Raw genomic sequence first — 24378 nt, 5'->3', positions numbered from 1 at the left:
TTTTATTGAATCACAAATCAACAATCTTAAACTTATTATTTTTTATTAATGTGTTTCCATCAAAACGCAATATTGATAATGCTTGTGGATGAAAGCAAGAGTGTGTTGGGGTTCAGTGCGTGGGTCACTGGATAACCTCTCCCTGGAGCCCTGGGTCATCAGAGGGCAGGGCTGGTTGTAGGGTGCTGTACGCCCTCCATATTCTTCCCACCTTGCACATGCCACCCTTCAAATCATCCCTGCCAACCAGGGAGGCAGGAACAGTCCAAAGGTTCCCAGCAGGCAAACAATGATGAATATCCAGAGAAAGATACGGTCAATCACCATAGCCACGTACTTCCAGTCTTCTTTTACCTGAAATGACGGAGGAGAAGGAATAAAGTCAGGTTAAAATTAGGGGAAATGTGGGGCTGTTGTGTGTGGATATCTGCCGCCTACCCATCTTAACAGAGAGCTTTTCCAGGATCCACTATTCAGGAGACAGGGTCTGGACTCGAATCCCCAGGTCTCCTGGGTTCTCAGGGCAAAGTCCGATGAGTTCCTAGTAGATACCTTGTAGGAAATTCCAGTCACATCAACGAGTGAAGTGGACCAGAGAAAACCTTGGTCTTTTTGTATTACAATCTGCCCGATTGTTCCAGAATTCATTGGGAAAGAAGGATTGATCTCCTGGACCCTACAGCCAGCAATATTAGGGAGCACATTCATGAGGCGTTTTTGTTACATTTGGAAACATAATAGATTTGTTGTAAGGATCACAGAAAGAGCCCATTCATCCCAACCGGCAGCAGTATTTATACTCTGCGTGTAACTGCATTAACTCAGCCTACCTTTTCCTCCTTGTTCTCATATATGCATCTAATTTTCTGTTGCAGATATATGTTTGCTTTTGGCATTTGGCGAGTTCCACTTTCCAGTCGCCCAGTGGTTACCTCTTCCAATTCCAAATATATGCTCCTTTCAAAGTCACAGAAGCATAGTTATACGGCGGAGATACAGGCCCTTTGGCCCAACTATCCAAACTGACCAAGTTGTTTTCATGGGCTAGTCCCATTTGCTCATATTTGGCCCATGTCCCCCAAAACACTTCCTATCCGTGAACCTATCCAAGTGTCTTTTAAACATTGTAAATGTATCCGTCCCTACCACTTCCTCTGGTAGCTCGTGCCATGTACCCACTGTAGAAACAAGGAACTGCAGATGCTGGCTTACCAAGAAAAGATACAAAATGCTGGAGTAACTCAGCGGGTCAAGCTGTGTTCCTGGAGAACAAGGATAGGTGACATTTCGGGTTGGAACCCTCCTTCAGAATGATTGCAGGGGTGTGAGGGGTGGGGGGTGGGAAGAAAGCTGGAAGAGTACTCTGCAAGTGAAAATGTTGCACTTCAGGTCCCTTTTAAACCTTTCCTTAAACCTATGTCTCACCTTATTAAACATATTCTCACCTGAAAACTATATCCGCCAAGTGTTGGATCTCCTGCTCTGGGAAAAAGGCAGTGAGAATTCATGATTTTATACACTTCTGTCAAGTCACCCCTCCACCTCCTCCACTCCAGGGAAAACAGCCCCAGCCCCAGCCATTTTTTACATGCCCGAAAATCTCTGCCATGATCCTATCCTAGCACCAGCCCCAGAAAAGGATCAAGCCCAAGTTCCTCAGTGATTGAGTTCTGAGCAGTCTCTCATGAACCTGCTACAGATTCCCCTACCCTTCAGAGCACTGGATCATCTGATGAGATGTTTTGCCACAGGTCTATTCAGAGATGGGAACCTTTCCCCAACTGAACAGGAATAGGTGACAGTGCGTGCTGCCAGAACGAATCATGGAGAGACACACCACATAAACAATACCTTGGCCCACTCCTGAGTCCATGCTGACCATTCACATGAATTTACACAACCATTTACACTAATCCTACATTAAACCCACTTTTTTTTATTCTCCTCACATTCCCATTAACTCGCCCCAAGTTCTACCACACACCTAGACCCTAGGGAAATTTATAGTAGAAAATTATCCCACCGACCTGCACGTCTTTGGGATGTGGGAGGAAACCAAAGCACGCAGAAGGAACGCACGCGGTCACAATGAGAACCTGCAAACTCCACAGAGTAAAAGTATGGGAGGTCAGGATTGAACCTCGATTGCTGGTACTGTGAGGCAGTGGCTTTCCCTTCTGTTCCACAGAACTACTCAACATGGAGGCACTCCACAGTGAGACTTAAATCCTTATGCGATGACTCAGAGAAGTTTGATGAGAGGATGAGAGGAATGTCCCCATTGTACCTCCCTGATACTCAGCACATAGACAAGGTTCAGTGAGTGCAAACTTTGCCTTTGTGCGATGAAGTTGTTGGAGTTGGGCAAGGGGGAGGGAGATTCAGTCACTTTGTTGTGCTCTGAGAGGCTATGTTACTGTCAGAAGTAAACTATTGATATGGTTCTTGGAAGCAGTGAGTTAGGTCCAGAGTTTTGGGTGCAAAGTCACTAATAAGCTGAAAGTTACTTATGAAAACCTGGTAGGAGTAAGGTATTAATTGCATGAAAATATTAACTACATTAATGTGGCATGTCTCATGGTCAGAGGAAAAGGTGATGAGATGGTGTTCTTTAACTTATTAAAAACTTAAACGGATGGTTTTATGACAGAACATCAAAGCAGATTCTGTGACCTGGTAACTAGAGAAGGCTGGCGATTCCCAGAGAAAATAAAATGAACGCTCTATGCTGGCTGGGATGCAGATAATAATGGAGAACCTAGTGTCAGCCTGCTATGGCTTTCCAGCTGGTATCGAGTCAATTAGTTTGGTGCAGTCAGAATGGGTTTACAGGAGTTTAGTTTAGAGATACAACGTGGAAAGGGGCCCATCGGCCCACCGAGTCCACACTGACCAGTGATCCCCATTCATTAACACTATCCTACGCACAAGGGACAATTTACAATATTTACCAAAGCCAATTAACCTACAAACCTGTACGTCTTTTGAGTGTGAGAGGAAACCAGAGCGCCCGGGCAAACCCACGCAAGTGACGGGTAATGGAAGCCTCCCGGTAGTTTTCACGTTTGAACATGCAAACTCTGTACTGAAAGTACCCGTAGTCAGGATTGAACCAGGATCTCTGGCATTGAAAGACAGCAGCTCTACTACTACACAATGGTGCTGCCAAGTGCCCACACAGGGTGCACGAAGACCACTTGAGTTAAGCCAGATATGAGGAAGGGTCATGACTACATTACCCACACAGGTCGTGGGATCTGACCAAATGGGATTGATTCATCAATGGGTTGAGATAATTAGGATAGTGACAGACTGCGAGTCCATGAAACGGGGTACTTAAAGCTCATACGCAAAGGTTAAGTAGGCAGCTACTGTGAGCTCTGAGTTGGATCCTCTACCTTGGTGTCGGTTTAACACCTTGATGAATGGAGAAGATGAAGGCCATTGTGGCTCTTGGTTCATTAGATCATAAGATCATGTGATAAGAGTAGAATTAGGCCATTCGGCCCATCAAGTCTACTCCGCCATTCAATCATGGCTGATCGATCTCTCCCACCAAACCCCATTCTGCTGCCTTCTCCCCATAACCTCTGACACCTGTACTAATCAAGAATCTATCTATCTGTGCCTTAAATATTTCCATTGACTTTGCCTCCACAGCCTTCTGTGGCAAAGAATTCCACAGATTCACCAATCTCTAACGAAAGAATTGATTACTGTTCCTGTCCAACTGACCCAACCCAATGTGAGGGAGTCTCCACATTGACTATGGACCGTCTGTCTGCTTTGTATCATTACAGCAGAGTGATTATGTAGCCATCATTACTTTGTGAACTGATAAAACTGCTCTGTTCCAAGATCTTTGAAATATCTTGATATGCAAGCCCATCTATTAGTCCCTTTTCTCCATGGTCCCTTTGTCCAGGAAGCCTCCCAAGCACCTCCCTTGCTCCTTCCCCACCCCAGCCCTTAAACCTTATCAACTGCAAACCCCGTAGACACTCCACAATCACCCAGCCACATGTTTCTGTCCTTCACCAAACCATGCACCTCTTGCCCCAGTCCACCTGACTCTGCTACTTCTGGTCCCCACCTCATCCTGTCCCCACCACAATGTTCCCAGCCATTATCTCTTCCTCCACCCAAACCCATGCTGTTCTGTCTCAAACTTCCCAACACCTCCCTGGTTGCCCCACCCTGGCCCTCTCCCCACCCAATCCTCCCAGCACCTCCTGCTCCCGTTGCACCACCGCTACCAACTCTCCCAGCTCCTCCGCTGACCCTACTCCCCACCCAACTTGTGCCCCACCCATCCCATACCCACCGAGAAGTCCGCGTCTTCTGCCCGCAGGTGGTTGGCGATGTAGTTCACGCCCTCCAGCGCCCGGAGGATGTTGGCAGACAGGAGTGGGTTAGACTCGGCCTCCATGCTCCCACTGGGACTGCTCCTCCAGCCATGGTCAGCTCTCCCTCCCGGGCACTTGCCAGTCTCCAGGTGGCTCTGGCAGCCACGGGCATGCAGGCCCAGCGACGATCTCGCCTGACACAACGCCAAGCCGGCACTGGAGTCCCTGAGCTCGGACCGTGGGCATCCCTGGCAGGGCCCCAGCAGCCCGAGGTGGTCGGCGAAGGTCTCCGCCTGACGTCCCGGTCTCCTCATGAAGAGCCAGCGGGGGACAAATTCCAGGAACACCTTGTGGACCCATCGGGGCATCTTGTGGGTGTTGGGCGAACGGTGGTGGACGTTGAGGACGAAAACTGTGATGACAATGGAGAGGGTGACGAAGATCATGGTGAAGAGCAGGTACTCGCCGATTAAAGGGATGACCAGGGAGGTGGAGGGAATGATCTCCGTGATCAGCAGCAGGAAGACAGTAAGCGAGAGCAGGACGGAGATACAAAGGGTGATCTTCTCCCCGCAGCCCGAGGGGAGGTAGAAGACCAGGACAGTAAGGCAGGAGATGAGCAGGCAGGGGATGATGAGGTTAATTGTGTAGAAGAGCGGCAGCCTCCTGATGATGAAGGAGTACGTAATATCGACGTAGACTTCGTAGCAACAGTCGTACTTCTTGTTGTTGTAGACGCCCACAGCATTGATGATGGCCCACTCGCCGCTCTCCCAGTAGTCCTTCAGGTCCACGTTCCTGTCCATGTTCCGCAGGTCAATCTTGGACTTGTCGTGGGTCCAGGAGCCGAACTTCATCTTGCAGTTCTGCTGGTCGAAGGGGAAGAAGGTGACGTCGATGTTGCAGGAGCTCTTGTAGATGGCTGGGGGGATCCACTGGACCAGTCCGGCGGAGAAGAGGTGAGCCTTGGTCATGTGTGTCACGGCAAACTCACCATCCGCACTGCAACCAGGAAACACAGGGCAGCACTCCCACCACACAAGGAGAAAACAGGTACTTACACGTGCAATGAATTGCCTCATCCTGGCTCAGTCTAAACCAGCTGTCCTCCAACATTAGTGAGAAGCTAACTTCAAATTGATTTAAATGATTCCAGTCTAAGTTCGTGGAGTCCCTGGGATAACCGTTGTTCTGCTATCAGCACAGGCACGATGAGCAGGACTTTCAAAACTAATGGTAATCGATTTAATAGCTATGAGTTTATTTATGTTGCTGCAAGCTAAAAATGCTAAAGGCTGCGTGTAACATTGGTTAATGCCATATCATTGCACAAGTGTCAATAGAAACAATTGCTTGTCAACATCAATGAAAACCCGCAGTCAAACTGATGGATTATGTTCACGTTCATAAGTCATAGGAACAGAATTAGGTCATTCGGCCCATCGAGTCTACTCCACCATTCAATCATGGCTGATCTATCTTTCCCTCACAACCCCAATCTCCTGCCTTCTCCTCATAACCTTTGACGCCCTTAATAATCAAGAATCTGTCAAACTCTGTTTAAAAATACCCAATGACCTCTACAGTCCTCTGTTCTGAAGAAACAATGGTTCTTGTTACTATGGGGAGGTTACATGGAAATCTTTTTTTCCCTAACACTGTTTTCTTCCAAAACAGCCTTTTTTCTGTTTGTCAATTTTCAAAGTAACCTTTAAATGATCGTTAGTTCCTGATCAAAATTGCATTATAACTAATTCAGCCCACCTAATACAAATTGTATTCCCTAATTCATCATGCGTGATATACAATTAGCATTAGTTTAGAGTTAGAGCATGGAAACGGGCACTTTAGCCCACCAAGTCCATGCTGACCATCGATTACCCGTTCACACTACTGCTATGTTATCCTACTTTCTCATCCACTCCCTACACAATAGGAGTAATTTATAGAGGTCAATTAACCTACAAACCCACATGTCCTTGTGGTTTAGAGGGAAACCCACGTGGTCACAGGGGGAAGGTGCAAACCTCGTGCAGACAGCACCCGAGGTCAGGATCAAAGCCGGGTGTCCAGCACTGTGAGACAGCAGCTCTACCAGCTGTACCACTGATTATGCCATCCATAATTGGAACACACATTATAGCGGAACTGACAAAAGCCGTTAACTTAAAATATGCGCAATGGGATAGTGTTGAGAAAGTTTTACTCTGTATGTAACCCACATTTTTGTGCCAGGGCAGTGCTGAGGGAGCCTTCCTCACTATCCTGGCAGATTTGGGATCAGTGGTCCAAATCTTGCTCATGTTGATTGGCAATTGCCTGATTTGTAGTTTTAATGGATGTGCTGATTTATCGTCTGAAATTGGGCAAGTTGATCAGCAGGTCTCTCTGAAAACCTATGTTCAACACATTCCTCGCCAACCCCCTCCACCCACTCCCCCCCCTCCCCTCCCCCCCACCCCCTCCCCTCCCCCCCCACCCCCTCCCCTCCCCCCCACCCCCTCCCCTCCCCCCCCACCCCCTCCCCTCCCCCCCCACCCCCTCCCCTCCCCTCCCCCTTCTGCACCACCTCTCGCAACAACCAACCTTAGTGAGACTTACTTGTTGTACAGAACAATGTCGGGTATCCAGATCATCTCAGATGGGACACGGATTGACGTAATGTTATCGAACTCCCCAGTGTCCCATGTGAGTCTGTAATCAAACCATTCCTGGAACAGACGGGAGAATTAGAAATAGAAAATGACAGTTTAGTTTAATTTTTAGTTTAGAGTTGCGGCATGGAAACAGGCCCTTCGGCCCACTGGGTCAGTGTTGACCAACGATCACTCGTGCACTAGCACTATCCTACACACTAGGGACAATTAATTTTTTTAATTGAAGCCAATTGACCTGCAAACCTGTACGACTTTGGAGTGTGGAGGTGCCCACCTGGTAACAGGAAGAACATACAAACTCCGTACAGACAGCATCAGTAGCCAAGATCGAACCCAGGTCTCTGGCATTGTAGGGCAGCAACTCTACCACTGCGCCACCCTGCCGCCAACTATTTCACTATTCTAAGGAGACATTGATCTAAAATAAGGGATATACATATAGGTATCAAACCAAAACGTTGTTACTTTTATCTAAGAAGCACTCAAGCCCATGAGGTGCCAAGAGGTCCCTTGAAAGCTTAGGACACATTTGGAATGTTCTGTGCAGTTATGGTCCCATCAGGATGTGGAAGCTTTGGAGAGGGTGCATAAGTTTACCAAAATGGTTAGAGGGCGTAGTTTTAAGGTCAGACAGTGAAGTTTTAAGAGAGATGTGCGGGGCAAGTTTTTTTCTACAGTGCGGTGGGTGCCTATCACACACTGACAGGGGTGGAGGTGGAAGCAGATAAGAAGTGGCATTTTAGGTAGGCACATGGATAAGCAGGGAATGGAGAGCATGCAGAGGAGTTTAATTGAACCTGGATCATGTTCAACACACACACTGTAGACTGAAGAGCATCACCCTGTGCTGGACTGTTCTATATTCTGCAGGTGTAGACTTGGGCTACACTATTGGTACTTGGCACAGCCATGAGAGATTGGTTTTGATGCCCATTGTGCAAGCTCATAAAAACTAAAGGCGGAGAACAAGGAGACCTAACCCAGCAGCTTTTGATCCTGGGATGGCCCTGCCCTGAGGTGCAAACTGGCAGACCCACCTGCTTGAGCCATACATTGGTCGTCATCATTTGGTTCTTCTCATCCTAGAGGAGGTGTCACAGAGATAACAATCAGTCTCAGACTTATGGTCAACCAGAAATAAATCAGCTGATGTGGTATGAATGACAAGCCCAGCATTTACCACTTATACCCAACTGCCCTTAAACCTCATGATAAAACATGCCCAACATCATATTTCCATTGCAGTCTAAAGGGTCCTGACGAGAAACATCATCTATCCTTTTTCTACAGAGATGCTGCCTGACCTGCTGAGTTACTCCAACACTTTGTTTAGTTTAGTTTAGTTTAGTTTAGTTTAGTTTAGAGATACATGGCAGAAACAGACCCATCGGCCCACTGAATCCAAGCTGACCAGCGATCCCTGTACACTAACACAATCCTACACACTAGGGACAATTTACAATTTTTACCGAAGCCAATTAATGTACAAACCTGTGCGTCTTTCGAGTGTGGGAGGAAAAACGGAGCACCCGGGGAAAACCCACACGGTCACGGGAAGAACATACAAACTCCGTATAGGTAGCACTTGTAGTCAAAATCGAACCAGGGCCTCTGGCGCTGTTATGCAGCAACTCTGCCACTGCACCACCGTGCCGCCCACTCTGTGTCTATTCCCGATACAGAGCCTCAACTCACAGATCCGGTACAGAGAAGGTTTCCGGCAAACAGAGGAATAGATTCTAGGACAGACACCAAAGTGCTGGAGTAACTCAGCGGGCCAGGCAGCATCCATGGAGAAAAAGGATGGGTGATGTCTTGGGTCTGAGCCCTTCTTCTTCCGTCGCCTTCGCCCCCTTCTTCTGCGGGAAAGAGTCCACACAGCCCAGTGATGACCCCTTCTCCTGCCTCCAACATTCCTCCTCCTCTTGGACTTCCCTAGACTGCCATCAACCCTTTCTGGACTTTTATTTTTCTAACTTGCTGGCGAGACATCTTTTTTTTAAAAGCAGTCTGAAGAAGGGTCCCGACCTGAAATGCCACCATTCCTTTTTTTCTCCGGAGATGCTGCCTGACCTGCTGAATTACTCTGGCACTTTGTGTCTATCTTTGCTATAAACCGGCATCTGCAGTTCTTTGTTTCTACAATAGATTCCAGGGTGTGCTCAAAACCTACTTCGAGGGAGCTCTTCTCTCTGCAATATTGTCATGTATTTAAATGATTTGCATGAAAATGTACAAACCATGGTTAGTACGTTTTCAGATTACCCTAAAATAGGTGGTATCGTAGATGATGGGGGTTATAAAGAATTACAGCGGGATCTAAATCAAATGGGTAACTTGGCTGAAGAATTGCAAATGGAGTTTGATTCAGGTGAGTACTAGATAATGCATTTTGATGTCAGATCAGGGTAGAAATTTCCAGCGAGTGGTAGGACGCTAGATGGAGTTGTCGGGCAGAGGGACCAAGGGGTGCATAGTTCCCTGAATGTGGCATTGCAGGAAGATAGGGTGATGAAGAATGTGTTTGGCATGCTGGCGAATTGAGTGGAGAAGTTGGGACATTATGCTGTTATTCTATAAGACATTAGTGAGACATTAGGCACTTGGAGTATTGTGTATAGCTTGGACACCCGGCCGTAGGGAAGTGCCTTTAAGCTAGAAAGAGTGCAGAAAATCTTCACTGCAATGTTGCCGGGACTCAAGGGACCTGTGAGAGGTTGGGCAGGCTGAGATTTTAATCCTGTAGGAGCTTGAGCAATGACATTATAAAAATACAATGTCACCCCTTGGGGGGTGAGGGGAGGGGGGGGGGGGGTGCAAGTGATCACTCACTCTGTCATATAATGTCTCATCTGAGGAGGCACTGGCTGGGTTTTCTGCACTCTCCTCTGCTCCAACTGCACCTCACCCTTCTCCTCTGATGCCTACATTCTCCTCCCCGTTCTGTATCACCCTTCCCTTTCCTCCTACTTTCCCTTTCCTCCTGGCACCCTCAACTCTCCCTTACCCCAAACCCTACAACATGCACTTCACCCCCTCACTTTTCTCCCATGCTGCCCTGTATCTGGTCCCTCAGAATAGGGGAGGCATGGTGGCACAGCGGTAAAGTTGCTGCCTTACAGCGCCAGTGGCCCAGGTTCGATCCAGACTATGGGTACTGTCTGTGCAGAGTTTGTACATTCTCCCCGTGACCACGTGGGTTTCCCCCGGGTGCTCTAGTTTCCGCTCACACCTCAAAGACACACAGGTTTGTAGATTAATTGGCCTTGGTAAAAAGTCGAAATTGACCCGAGTGTGTAGGGGAATCGCAGTCGACCGAAGGTCCTGTTTCCTCGCTGTATCTCTAAACTAAACTAAATTAAGAACATTTCCCTCTATTAAAAGCCAAAGTCCAATTTATACCTCAAAATAATCCACTTAGGAACCTATTCTTCCTGTCTGAATGGCAACCTTCATGAACCCTAACCCACAGAAGCACTAAATTGCTTTAGGTTGCGATGAGCAGGAGTGTTGACCCCTCTCCAATAAGGCAAACACAATTCCCATATCTAGATCACTGCTGCATTCACAAGTTCTTGCTTTGTGCATGGGCCTCAGTGGAATGGAAAGGGTCAGGGTGCAGATCACTCTCTCACTCTGGGGAATATCGAGCTTCCATCCAAACTTTCTCTTCTGCCTCCCATTTACCAGCACTGTATGAGTGGATGGAGGCTCACAGGGTGTGTTAATGGTTGCAAGCCACAGCAAATTGCCAGAGATAATCAAACCCACTCAATCTCTAAAATGCAGATAACAAACCACAGAGTGGATATAAATGATTCAGGAGCAGGGTTGTTAAACTTTAATATCTATTCCTCTAAATCTGTTTATTTGTGTCTGGTTTCTCCATCGTCAATGAGTTATAAACATGCAAACAGACCCATCGGCTGCCTCGTCCATAAGATGCCTTCATGTGCTCTTCTCATTTGCCTGCATTTGGCCCACACCCCCCTAAACCTGTAATTTTCCAAATATCTTTTAAATGTTGTAATTGTGCCTGCACTTCCTCGGTCAACTTGTTCCATATACTCAGCAACTTCCCTGTGAAAAAGTTGTCCCTCAGGTTTCTGTTAAATCCTTCCCCTTTCATCTTAAATTTACCCCCTCTTGTTGTAGACACCACAGCCCTATTTCCACTCGAGTTATCTGTGCCCTTCATGATGTTATAAATCCCCACTCGGTCACCCCTCAGCCTCCTGTGCTCAAGGGAAAAATAGTCCAAGTTCTACCCAGTATCTCCTTACAACCTGAGCCCATCAGACCCAGCAATATCCCAGTGAATCTGTTCTGCACACTTTGTAGCTTAATCAACCTTAATCAACATTAATAAAATAAAAACTCCTAGCCATGTTACTCCACTCCCAAAAGGTTGTTTGCAGAACTTCATTGTACTTTTCAACCTCTCTCTACCTTAAAATCTACCTTAAACCTTCCGTCGTTAACCAAGTTTAGTTTTGTTTTGTTTCGAGATACAGCATGGCTAAAGGCCCTTCTGCCTACTGAGTCCATGCCAAACATTGATCACCCATTCAGACTACTTCTATATCAGTTCTAGTCAAAAGTGGAAACTAGTAATAATTCCTCTTTCTCAACCACTCCCGACATTAGAGGCAATTTTACAAAGGGCAATTAACCGACATGGAAGGAAGCCCACATGGCCACAGGGAGAACTTGCAGTTTCCACATAAACAGCAACCAAGGACAGGATCAAACCCGGATTTCTGATGCTGTGAGGCAGTAATTCTATCAGTTGTGCCTCTGTGCCATCCCAGTCTATGGCTATAGGGCAGAAAGCTGCTTGCGGGTTTCTTATACTCTGCTGGTAGACTTCCTCAGTTAAATCCTTTCCTACAAAGGACATTCCACCTCACCCCCCCCCCCCCCCCCCCCCCCCCCCCCCCAGCCTCTTAATCCAGCCAGGAGCCAGCTGTATCTCACCACATCAATGAGCTGGGCAATGGAAAGGCCAAAATTCACAATGACAGCATCCGAGCTGTTGGCCACAGGTCTGGACCAGCGGTTGTACCCAGTGAAGAGATGCTTGAAGAGTCTCTCCTCTGCCTGAGAGTGCGTGTTCTCCTGACCACAAACTGAAAATAAACCAGAGACAGAGACATCAGCGGGAGATTCTAGGTGGAACTGAGTAAATATCCTGGAAAATAGCAGAGAGTGATGGGGATACTTAATGGTTCCTGCAGTATCTATGAAAAGAGCTTTAGAGTCAAAGTGTGCAGGGAGGAGCTGCAGATGCTGGTTTACACTTAAGATGTACACCGAAGATAGGCTGCTTGACCCGCTGAGTTACGCCAGCATTTTGTGTCTATCCTTAGAGTCAAAGTTTCAGGTTGATGATCTTGCAACACAATGTTCATCTGGTGGTTACCTTAGGTTTTTAAATATTCTACTAGTAATAGAGCCATCACTTCATACACCCGTACAACACTTCAGCCCAACATGTCCATGCTGACCAAGTTGACATTAGTTCCTCATCCCATTTGGCCCATATCCATCTAAATGCTCCCTCCATACCTGTCTAAATATCTTTTGAAAATCATAATTATATCAAACTCTATAGCTTCCTATGGCATCCCATTATCCTCTGGCATATATACAGACATTCCATATTCCATGTATTTCATGTAAATCATCAGAGTGAAAAGGTGCGTCTTATATCTCTCCCCTCTCAAGCTAATGCCCTCCAGTTTTAGAATCGTCTACTCTGGGAATAAGACTGTGAGCATTCACTTCACCTATGCCCCTCATAATTTTGTATACTTCACTCAAGTCATTTCTCAGTCTCCTAAAGAAAGTGCTCCAATCTATCCAGGCACCCCTGTGACTCAAGCCCACGTCCAGGTAACATCCTGGTGAATGTCTTCTGCATCTTTTCCAAGTTAATGACGTACCTGCGCCTAACCCATATCCCTCCAAACCTTTCCTATCCATGTGCCTCTCCAAGTGTCATACGAATGTTGCAATTGTGCAACTTCAACCTCTAATCATTTCATCAGATTAATCAAACACGACTTCCTTTCATACGTGCATGGTGGCTCTGCCTAATCCTTCAATGATTCTCCAAGTTCCATGAAACCACTTATTTCTTAACTGGGTAGCCCATTCCTTCTACCCAGAGATGCTGCCTGGCCCGCTGAGATAATCCAGCATTTTGTGTCAATCTTTCCCAACTGATTCCAGGCTGTGATGTTCAGCTAACTGGCCCATATATCCCTGTTTCCTCTTACCAGGTTTCAGTGGTGCTAGGATGATAGTTGCTATCTCCCAATCAGTAAAAGGCATTTGATAATCACTGGAACTTTGAAGAAGGATGGACACACTTCCCACTGTTTTGAAATGTGGGGAAGACTGTCCACATTCCTGGGAATATATCACCCGTTTGTTTTACCAATGCTACTTTCCCATTCTCTGCTAACCTGTTGTTCTCTACTTCCAAGAAACATACACACACACACACACACACACACACACACATATATACACACACAAAGTGCTAGAGTAACTCAGTGGGTCTTGAGGACATGGCTAAGTGACATTTCAGTTTGGCACTCTTCTTCAGAAAACATTTCTTAAGTCTGAAGAAGTGTCTTGACCCAAAACGTCACTCATCCGTGTCTTCCAGAAATGCTGCCGACCCATTGAGTTATTCCAGCACTTTCTGGTTTTTTTGTGAAGCAGCATCTGCAGTTCCTATTATCTCTGTTCCCTATTTCCAGGAGGATTTCCTTGAAGGCAGGCATAAAATAATTATTTAATTTCTCTGCCATTTCATTATAACCTAATATAAATTCTGCTGTTTCAGACTATGTGACCCTTATTAACACTTGCTAATGTTTTCCTCGTTATTAAATCTGCAGAAGATTGTACAGTTTGTGCTTATCTTTCGCACCAGATTTCCCTACATTCTACTGTGCCTTTCTGTCTTGTTTGCTGAATTCGGATACCCCTCCGAAATGAGTCTGTACTAACTGTACTAACTGCGCTGTGCAGAATACAGCATTTCTGGCGAACATGGTTAGGTGCTGTTACGGAAGGGTCCCAACCCGGAACGTCAACTATCTATGTTCTCCAGAGATGCTGCCTGACCCGCTGAGTTACTCCAACGCTTTGTGTCTTTATTTTCCGGAATTAAATATTGGCTCGCTTTTAGATTTATATCATTTTCTTTTCTACGAATAGGCATGTGTTAAAATACAAGCAACACTTTGACGGGAAACGTGAGAGGGAATAAAATCTGGCATTTCCGAGTATCCCAGAGACTGCCCCCATCAATGTTATCCGGAGCGCTCCATCAATGTTAATGCTCCTACAACAACGTGGCGCTCCTTTAGCATCGCGCCCTGCTGGTAAACCGCGACATTGTGTCTCCGATATTTCAACCGTAAGTTGCGTCTCTGGTGAGAATGGTGGTGGTTGTGTGTATATATGTGTGTGTGTGGGAGGGAGAGGGGGGGAGAGAGTTGAAGGGTGGGGGAGGGGCTCCTCGTTTGAGGGGGTAAGTATTGGTGAAAGAGAGGGCGAAGAGACGCAGAAGGCAGTGTTCTCACTCACCGGGTGCGTGGAGAGCCGCGGAGAGTGCGAGGATGAGACGAAAGCCTCTGGCCACTCCACCCTCCATTGAGGTCGGCGCTGACTGGTGGCAGATCCGGGTTGAGACTCCGGCGTTAATCGGGGGTAAATGCTAACGGGTGCGGCACCTCGTCCCGCGGACTCCCAGTCTTTGCGCTGTCCTCAGTGCTGAAGTTGGTGGGGCGTATGCGCGGGTAGAGCGACGCGTTCAGCAGCGGACCTGCGAGGAAAGGGAGAGCAGATTATATTATTTTAAATAACCTCAATAAAGCAGAGTGCTCGCAATTTAAAGAAGCTTCCGTTAAGTGACTAAAAGGAACGGGGCCATCCCGACGTCCCAAGGGGCTGCATCCCGGACATCGAATCATGATCAGAGTCCACCCGAATCTGGATCAACGCACTCACACTCTCGCACTCACACAGACATACAGGTTCACACACTCACACACAGATACAGAGACACACGCTCACAGACACACTCAGACAGATACATAGATACAGAGACTCGCTGAAAAAGTCACAGTCAGGAAGATACATAGATTCATAGGCACACGCTCACATACATACAGCGACACGCAGATGCAGAAACATATTCACACGGATACAGACAAACTCACACAGAACCTCACGCAGACACAGAGACAACTCACACAGACAGAAACTCACACAGATACAGAGACAAACTCACACGGATACAGAGACAAACTCACACGGATACAGAGACAAACTCACACAGACACAGAGACAAACTCACACAGACACAGAGACAAACTCACACAGACACAGAGACAAACTCACGTAGATACAAAGACATAGATACAGAAACACACACAGATACCGAGACAAACTCAATCAGAGACAGACACCCGCACAGATACAGAAACTCATTCACACAGATATGGACACAGACACAGAGAAAACATCGCGTAGATGCAGACGCAATCGCACAGACACACACAGAGCCAGACTCACGCGGTTACAGACAAACTCACACGTATACGGAGACAAAGTCACAGATACAGAGACAAACTCACACGAATACAGAGACAAACTCACACATGTACAGAGACAAACTCACATATTTACAGACACGCCTACACAGATACAGAAACGTATTCACAGAAATATAGAAAGACATCCACAGACACACATATACATATTTACAGATACAGAGAAACATTCGCACAGATATACTCATTCACACTATCACGGATACAGACACGCCCACACAGATACACAAACTAATTCACACTGATATAGAAAGACACACAGATACACACATACATATTTACATTGATATAGAGACATTCACAGACATATAAAGACTCATCCACATAGACACACAGAGAAACGCAAAAACACGCACAAGGTATAGATGCACACTTACACAGATAGAGAAACACACTCACACAGACAGGGAAACACACCAACAAGGATACAGGGACGAGTTCATACATTCACGCGGATACAGACGCACCCATCTTCGGCATACGCTCACAAACTCGCACGCACAGACACACACTCACAAACTCTGACACTAAGGCACGCGCTCACACAAATACAGGCACACACTCACAAACTCACAGATATACTGACAGACAGACAGAAACACACTCGCATTGACGCACACCAGCTCGCATTCATTGGGATATACTCATGGGTACACTTTTACGTATAGAGATACACACACACAAATACATGGAGACACGTACGTTGACACGCACACACCTTGCACATTTTCTCTCACACGCGTGCATAGATGTACACTATTTCCAACGATGCACACACACACACACACACACTCACACACACACACACACACACACTCACACACACACACACACACACACACACACACTCACACACACACACACACTCACACACACACACACACACACACACACACACACACACACACACACACACACACACTCACACACACACACACACACACACACACACACAACGGAGCCTTAAACCTGCCGCAGTTCTCTGGAGCTCTTCTGAAGGTGCCGGCGATATCACGTTGCTCGGGATGGAAGTGTTGGGAAGGCGATGCTCCGCTCCGCATCGCTCCCGCAATGGGAAAGGGAGAGTTGGTGCGGAACCTGGACAGTTCCCCCGACAGCATCTATTGGAATGATCTCCTCAGCAGCGGAACAGCATGGAGGGGGGCGCACACAATCACTTAGAGCAATGAGCGATGGGAGGGGGGAGGGCAGCAAGAGACTGTTCTAGTTTTTTTAAAGAGATACAGCACGGAAACAGGCCCTTCGGCCCACCGAGTCCGCACCCCAGCAATGCCCCGCACATTGACGCTATCCTACACACACTGTGGATTTTTTTTTAAACACTGATACCAATACAATTAACCTACAAACCTGTAGCCTTTGGAGTGTGGGGGTAAACACAAGATTTCGGAGAAAACCCATGCGGTCTCGGGGAGAACGTACCAACTCCGTACAGACAGCACCCGAACCCGGGTCTCCGGCGCTGCAAGCGCTGTAAAGCAGCAGTTCTACCGCTGAGCCGCCCTATACAAGACTGTGTGAGTGTGTATCTGAATATGTAACTGTGTACCCATGAGAGTGTATCCGTATGAATGCGAGCCGGTGTGCGTCAATGTGTGTGTGTTTCTGTCGAGCTGTCAATGTATATGTGAGGGTGTGAGTTTGTGAGCGTGTGCCTGTGACTGCGAGTGTGTGTCTGTATCTGCCTGAGCGTGCGAGTTGAGTGTGTGTCTGAGTTTGTGAGTGTGTGTCTGTGAGTACGTGTCTGTAAGTGCGAGCTTGTGTGCGTGTCTGAATCTGCGTGAGCGTGCGAGTTGAGTGTGTGTCTGAGTTTGTGAGTGTGTGTATGTGAGTGCGTGTCTGTAAGTGCGAGCTTGTGAGCGTGTGCCTGTGACCCCCATCTCCCTCGAAAACGCAGCGAGGGGACGTTGGGTTGAAGTCTAGACACCGCCACTTGCTCCCGGGTGAGTGGGATGGGTGAAGGGAAGTGAGGAGTTGATGATGGGGAGAACTGGAGGAAGGGAGAGGAGCCCCTGGTTGAGGAGGGAAGAGAGACACAAGGGGGGAAACGGTGAGGGTAGGAGGAGGAGAGACGGGGGATGGGTTGAGATAGCGCGGAGGGATGAGGAGAGAAGAGGAGAGGAGAGGAGAGGAGAGGAGAGGAGAGGAGAGGAGAGGAGAGGAGAGGAGAGGAGAGGAGAGGAGAGGAGAGGAGAGGAGAGGAGAGGGAGGAAGAGGGAGGAAAAAGGGAGTGGGTCGAGAAGGGATAGGGGAGAGGATCTGGAGTGGAGGAGGGACGAGGACTTTAGAAAGAGGAAGGATTTGGAGCGGGTGCGAGTGTGGAGAGAGAAGGCTGGAAGAAAAAGGGAGGAGCGGGAAGGGTGGGGGAGAAAGGGATGAGCGGGGAGGGTGGGGGAGAAAGGGAGGAGGGAAGGTGGAAGGAAGGTGAGGAGAATGGGCGAGAGAGGAAGTGAAGAGTGGTGTGGGAGGGGAAGGAAGGAGAAAGGTTACTGGGACGGTAGAAAGGGTTGGAGTGAGATAGGGTAATAGAGGACGTAAAAGAAAAGGGAGGAGGAGGAACGGGGAGGACTAGAGTCGAGAGTGCTCAGTGGAGAGTGAAAGGAGGGAGGCTAAGGGTAGGGAGGGGAGGCAGGGATGGGAGCACTGGACTGTGAGATGAGGAATGGTTCAGACAGCTAATAAACAATTCCATTAGTGGCACCTGGACCCAGCACTGTGCGTCGGCTCACAAAGGGGGATGTATAATCGATTTGACAGAACAAAGCTCTGGAAATCGTCTCTTAAATCACCTGGAATAATCGGATTACGGCGCCCAGACCAAGCAGATTGGGGGAGCAGCGCCGAGACGACATCTGCCACCGGTTCCCTCGCCGCCCACCCGGGGACCGGGACAGGGGAAACGCGGGCTGGCCCGGCCCAGGGGCGAATCAATACCAGCTGTAGAGGGGGCAGGAGGGGCAAGAATGGATGGGATTAATGTGTAAGAAAGGGCGATCATTTCCATGGGGTAGAGAGAACAGAGGCTAAAATACAGAGACAGGCAGACGACGCTGCCAGGGGTATGTGTGTAGCTGGACTGTTGGTGATGAGCCGAGAAACGGCGCGGGATGCGAACGGAAAAGGACGGGACAGGAGGGGCAAGAATGGATGGGATTAATGTGTAAGAAAGGGCGATCATTTCCATGGGGTTATACTATAGTCATTTTAATTGTCAATGCGAACTAGAAGAATTGATATGTAGGCAGATCGTAGAGGGTCCAAACGCTCAAGTGGCCGAGCAGTTCAACTCCCCCTCCCATTTCCAGTCTGACCTTTTTGTCATGGGCCTCCTCCAGTGCCATAGTGAGGCCCACGTGGAAATTGGAGGAACAGCACCTCATATTTCGCCTGGGCAGCTTGCAGCCCAATGGTATGAACATTGACTTCTCCAACTTTAGATAGTTCCTCTGTCCCTCTCTTCCCCTCCTCCTTCCCAGATCTCCCACTATCTTCCTGTCTCCACCTATATCCTTCCTTTGTCCCGCCCCCCCCCTGAAATCAGTCTGAGGAAAGGTCTCGACCCGAAACGTCACTCATTCCTTTTCTCCTGAGATGCTGCCTGACCTGCTGAGTTACTCCAGCATTTTGTGAATAAATACCTTCAACCACTATTATCGTATCAGCTTCCAACACAACCAGTGGCAGTACGTTGCAGGCCCCCTCAAGTTGGACTATTCGCATTCTATTTCAAGAAAGCTTCTCGGATACTAGTAACAAATTCAAAGCCTTTCGCACTTAGAAAGTCCCAGCCTAAAATTGGGGAAGTTAACGTTATCCAGTACAGCAGTTCTGTTGATTTTGAAGCTTTCCTTAATCTGTCAATATATCTGTTCCTCTATCTCTCGCTGGCTGTTGTGAGGCCTATAGTACTGTTGGTGATGAGCCGAGAAACGGCGCGGGATATGAACGGAGAAGGACGGGACTGGAAGGGCTGAAAATTGTTTCAGAGTTTTGCATCTGCCTTTGTCAAGTGTTTCAGAGTGATTGCACCTTTCCTATTTTTGAGGCGCACCCATATTACCTCAATGGATCACGTTGGATAACAGGGCTCACGTAGTCGACCTCCCCGTGGTGAGCCCTGTCAACTGACCTCAGTCAGGCGAACGACAACAAACAGAGACAGCAGAAGCAGAAGCAGCTTCGTAACTTCTGCTGCCTCAAACGCAAGAAGAAGAATGGATGAACACGCTAGCATGTCCTCTCTGAGTGCCACTCTGACATTCTCCCCGATTAGTAATGCCTCTCCTCCACCTATTTTACCTCCCCCTCTATCACACCTGGAACATTTTGCTGCCAGACCCGTCCCTCTCACAAAAAACTCTCCATAATTGCCACACCATCATAGTCCCAAGCACTGATCCAGATTCTAAGTTCATCCACTTCACCATGATGTTCTTAGATACGGGGGAAAACGTTGTTTTGCGTGCTATCTGGAAAAAAATCATAGCATTAATTAATATATCAGGTAGTACGCAAGAGGAAAAAAAACAGAGAGCAGATTATGGGTACAGAGAAGAGAAAATGTAAGACCGCAACAAGATGCAATGGGAGATCAAGGTGGAGGGCTAACAAAGGTTTGATCCGGGGAAAGAAGTTGTATGGGTATGTCAGGTTTAGGAAATTTGTATCGAGTAAGTCCATTGAGGTTTATAGGGATGTATTTGAGAAATGAATTAGGAAGGTACAAATGGGTCTTGAAATTTCCTTGGCAAGTAGGATTAAGGAGAAACCTTGAACCTTTTATAGGTGTATTAGAAGCAGGAGGGTTATTAAAGAAGGAACAGAGCCACTCAGGGATCTAAGATATAATTGGTGTGTGGAATCAGGGAATATGTGTGATGAATACTAAATGAATACTTATCATTAGTTTCTTGGCACTCGTACCGAGGTACAGTGAAAAGCCTTTGTTGCGTGCTAACCAGTCAGCAGAAAAACAATACATGATTACCATCGAGCCATCCACAGTAGACAGATACATGACAAAGGGAATGTCACGAATAAAATTTAGTGCAAGATAAAGTTAGCAAATTACAATCAAGGATAGTCCAAGGGTCTCCAATGAGGTAGATAATAGTTCAGGACTGCTCGCTAGTTGTTGGTAAGATGATTCCTTCTCATCGGTTTCACCAGAGAGTAGGATGTAGAGTCTGGCACGTTAAGGTGGGGATTAGGGTATGCTGATATTCCGGAACATGTCTGTATCAGGAAGAATAAAGTGATAGATATATTGGAGCATGGAGCATATTACTGTGGATAACCCCACAGGACCTGATGAGATTTACTCCAGGATGCAAGGTGAAGCAAAGGAGCCGCTTGCAAGGGCTCAGACAGAGATTATTTCATATTTTCATTCGTCATGGCTGAGGTACCATAAGACTGCGTGAAAGCTAATATATTGTTCCTTTGCCCTTGCTTTCCCTCTCTCGCCATCCCCTTGCCCTTCTCAGTTCTCCCACCAGTCTTACTGTCTCTGACTACATTCTATCTCTGTCCCGCCCACTCCCCTGACATCTGTTTGAAGAAGGTTCTCGACCCGAAACGTCAACGATTCTTTCTCTCCAGAGATGCTGCCTGACCTGCTGAGTTACTCCAGCATTTTGTGTCTACATAGAAAATAGGTGCAGGAGGAGGCCATTCAGCCCTTCGTGCCAGCACCACCATTCATTGTGATCATTGTCTACCTTGGATGAGAATGCACATGGTCTGATTAACAAGTTGGCAGACAACACCAAAGTTAGTGGAGTCGTAGACAGCAAAGGAGGTTGTGGGGCATAGATCAGCTGGAAAGTTGGACGGAGTAGTGGCAGATGGAATTTAATTCAGACAAGTGTGAGGTAATGCACTTTGAGAAGTCAGACTCTGGTAGGTCATAGAAAGGGCAGGGAGCTTTGGTGTACAGAGAGCTCTTGGGGTGCATATTTCAGGCAAATAGTCAAAGTCGTTGTCCTGGTACAGACTAGAGAAAATGGCACAGGTTCATTTCTGTACTGGAGGGATCTATGGGAGAATGAGGAGTGAGAGAGAAATAGAGAGAGGCAGAGGGAGAGAAAGGAGAAAGAGGGGAAGGTGAGAAAGAAGGAGAAAAGAATGGAGAAAGAGAGGGAGAGAGAGAATGGGAGAATGAGAGAGTAGGGAGCAAGAACACATGGAAACAGGCCATTTGGCCCCACTCATCCATGCTGATCAGTGGCCAACCATCCATGTTAACATCACCCCCCAACATTTGGTCCAGATCCCTTTCTGTCTGAGACATTCCAGTGTTCTTTTGGATACTACTTAAATGCTCTCATTTAGTACATTATTGCCAAGGGACTCAACTCTGCTAATGGGAACCTGTTCAGCATTTATGGACATTTGATGGACTGACTAATTTAGTCTATTGGGTTAGAGTCATCAGTGTTGGAAACTCTGGCATTTCACTTAATTTAATAGCATCTTTGGTATGAACCATTATCTCTGCAGTTCTTTGTTTCAACATTCTAAGGTTTGTACACTGTGCCTGTATCACACTGTACATACGACAATAGACCCAACTTGATTTGATCCCTGAAATTATCCCTTCTGCAGTCCTACAAAATCAAATCTGAATTTTCACACTAAAATCTTATGGTCATAAGATCATAAGTGATAGGAGTAGAATTAGGCTATTCGGCCCATCAAGTCGACTCCACCATTCAATCATGGTTGATCTATCTCTCCCTCCGAACTCCATTCTCCTGCCTTCTCCCCCTAACCTCCCACTAATGGAAACATCCTCTTCACATCCACTCTATCCAAGCCTTTTACTATTCTGTATGTTTCAATGAGTTCCCCTTCATTCTTCTAAACTCCAGCGAGTACAGGGCCAGTGCCGATAAACGCTCGTCGTAGGTTAACCTACTCATTCCTGGGATGATTTTTGTAAACCTCCTCTGGACCCTCTCCAGAGCCAGCACATCCTTCCTCAGATATGGTGCCCAAAATTGCTTACAATATTCCAAATGCGGCCTTATAGAGACTCAACATTACATCCCTGTTTTTGTATACGAGTCCTCTTGAAATAGATGCTGGCATTGCGTTTGCTTTCTCTACTACCGATTGGGTTAGAGTCGTCCGTGTAGGAAACCCTAGCATTTCACTAAGTTTAATGGCATCTTTGGTATAAACCAGAATCTGCATTCTGTTTGTTTCTACATTGCACTTTGTTTACATTTCTAGATTTCTACTTTGTTTTTACACTGTGCCTGTATCGCACAGTACAAATGACAATAAACCCAACTTGACTTGATCCACAAAATTGTTCCTTCTGCTGTCTTTCAAAACCAAATCTGAATTTTCACACTAAAATCTTGCGTGAGTTTTCACGGGGCTGCTATTTTTCCTCATCCCCATACCACAAGTATACTTACGGTCCCATACTTGACGTGTAACTCTGCAACCTCCCTCTGTTTATCATCCCCGGCAGATTTCCTCCACAATGTCACCATCCTTACAGTTGTAAAGAAAACCAGCGAGTAAGTGCACCTCCCCTTTTCCGTCTCACCGGCCAACGTTGTTGAACTACATTGTCTTCTCTCTCCAGCACTAAGCCCCGAAGGCATGACAACTGCCAGTGCACTAATTGTACACAGACGCTTGCAATTAGCATTCATCCAGTTTCGGATTTTTTTTTAAACCGTGGCAGAAGAAACTGTGAATTCTGTGAATCGTGAACATTATTCCCCGTGATGGTGACCACAAGGTTGTAAAGGCTGACAAATGTTAGCAGTTCAACATTATCTGTCACAGATGTAACCAGCCCTCCCTCCAGATAGAACAGGGATAGAGCTCCGCTGGTCCTCACCTTTTACCCCATCAGCTTCCACATCCAATACGTCATTCTCTGACATTATTGCCAGCTTCTACGCGATCACACCGCCAGCCACATCTTCCCATTCCCACCCCTCCCTGCTTGTCGTAGAAACCACTCTCTGCATGACTGTGGTCCGTTTATCTCTCCCCATCCACCGCTATCCCTCTCCATTAACATACGCCGTTACCATAGATGCCTTCTCCTCCTTCACATCTCCGTCGCCTCCATTCAGGTTCGAACTCCACCTCATTCCAGGTTAGACAGTGGTGTACATGCACCTCCGTCAGCCTCGGCTATTGAATGCAGTGCTCCCGATGTGGCCTCTTCTACATCAACGGGACTGAGCATTGACTTAGTGACCGTTTCACCGAACACTTGCACTCTGACCCCATGGCTTTCTGGAGCCCCTGTTGCTTACCATCGCAACTCTCCCTCCCATTCCCACACCAACCTTTCTGTCCTCTGCCTCCTCCACTGACAGAGTGAGGGCACGCACAAACTGGAAGAATAACACCTCATAATCCCCCCATTGAACATTGAATTTTCCAATTTCTACCACTGTCACCGCTCATGCACATCCCTTTCTTTCCGCCCTCATCCCCAACCCCCTGCCTGTCTGCCTGCCCAGTTATTATTCCTCCATCTCCTCTATGGAATCCAAAGTATCAAATTCAACCCACTCTTCATCCACACCTCCCTATTCCAGGTGCCCTATTTTCATTCCCCCCATCCCCAGTTCCCATCAATCCACCATCATCACTCCCTCTGGTTCTACATTTCACACCCTTTCTTGTCAGGGATTGGCACTCTTTTGCCTTCCCCACTTATCAACTCCAGCCTTGGTAACTACC

The 24378-nt window shown here is 47.2% G+C and overlaps 2 protein-coding genes across 5 annotated transcripts in view; one reads left to right on the top strand and one right to left on the bottom strand.

Annotated features, from left to right (window-relative positions):
• On the bottom strand, positions 1-23804 carry chrna2b (cholinergic receptor, nicotinic, alpha 2b (neuronal)). Of its 4 annotated transcripts, none has more exons than XM_078405509.1 (7): positions 23715-23804; positions 14609-14846; positions 11981-12132; positions 8041-8085; positions 6948-7057; positions 4325-5348; positions 1-354 (listed from the first exon to the last, which is right to left on the bottom strand). In XM_078405509.1, exons 2-7 carry the CDS (start codon positions 14673-14675, stop codon positions 229-231), a joined length of 1524 nt encoding a protein of 507 aa, XP_078261635.1. In that variant the 5' UTR covers positions 14676-14846; positions 23715-23804; the 3' UTR covers positions 1-228. The 4 variants fall into 4 exon arrangements, with proteins under 4 accessions (XP_078261635.1, XP_078261632.1, XP_078261631.1 ...); XM_078405506.1 differs by lacking the exon at positions 23715-23804 and adding an exon at positions 23085-23124; XM_078405505.1 differs by lacking the exon at positions 23715-23804 and adding an exon at positions 16610-16765.
• Positions 5296-24378, top strand: part of LOC144596755 (L-gulonolactone oxidase-like) — a 92098-nt gene continuing 73015 nt past the window's right edge. Inside the window, exons 1-2 of the mRNA XM_078405510.1 lie at positions 5296-5399; positions 14237-14438. Coding sequence (XP_078261636.1) covers positions 14352-14438 — 87 coding nt within the window. The 5' untranslated portion in view covers positions 5296-5399; positions 14237-14351. The remainder of the gene's footprint in view (positions 5400-14236; positions 14439-24378) is intronic.

The sequence above is a fragment of the Rhinoraja longicauda genome, chromosome 9 (genome assembly GCF_053455715.1).
Source record: "Rhinoraja longicauda isolate Sanriku21f chromosome 9, sRhiLon1.1, whole genome shotgun sequence".
In the NCBI taxonomy this organism is placed as follows: domain Eukaryota; kingdom Metazoa; phylum Chordata; class Chondrichthyes; order Rajiformes; family Arhynchobatidae; genus Rhinoraja; species Rhinoraja longicauda.
This window is presented reverse-complemented; position numbering and strand designations above follow the sequence as displayed.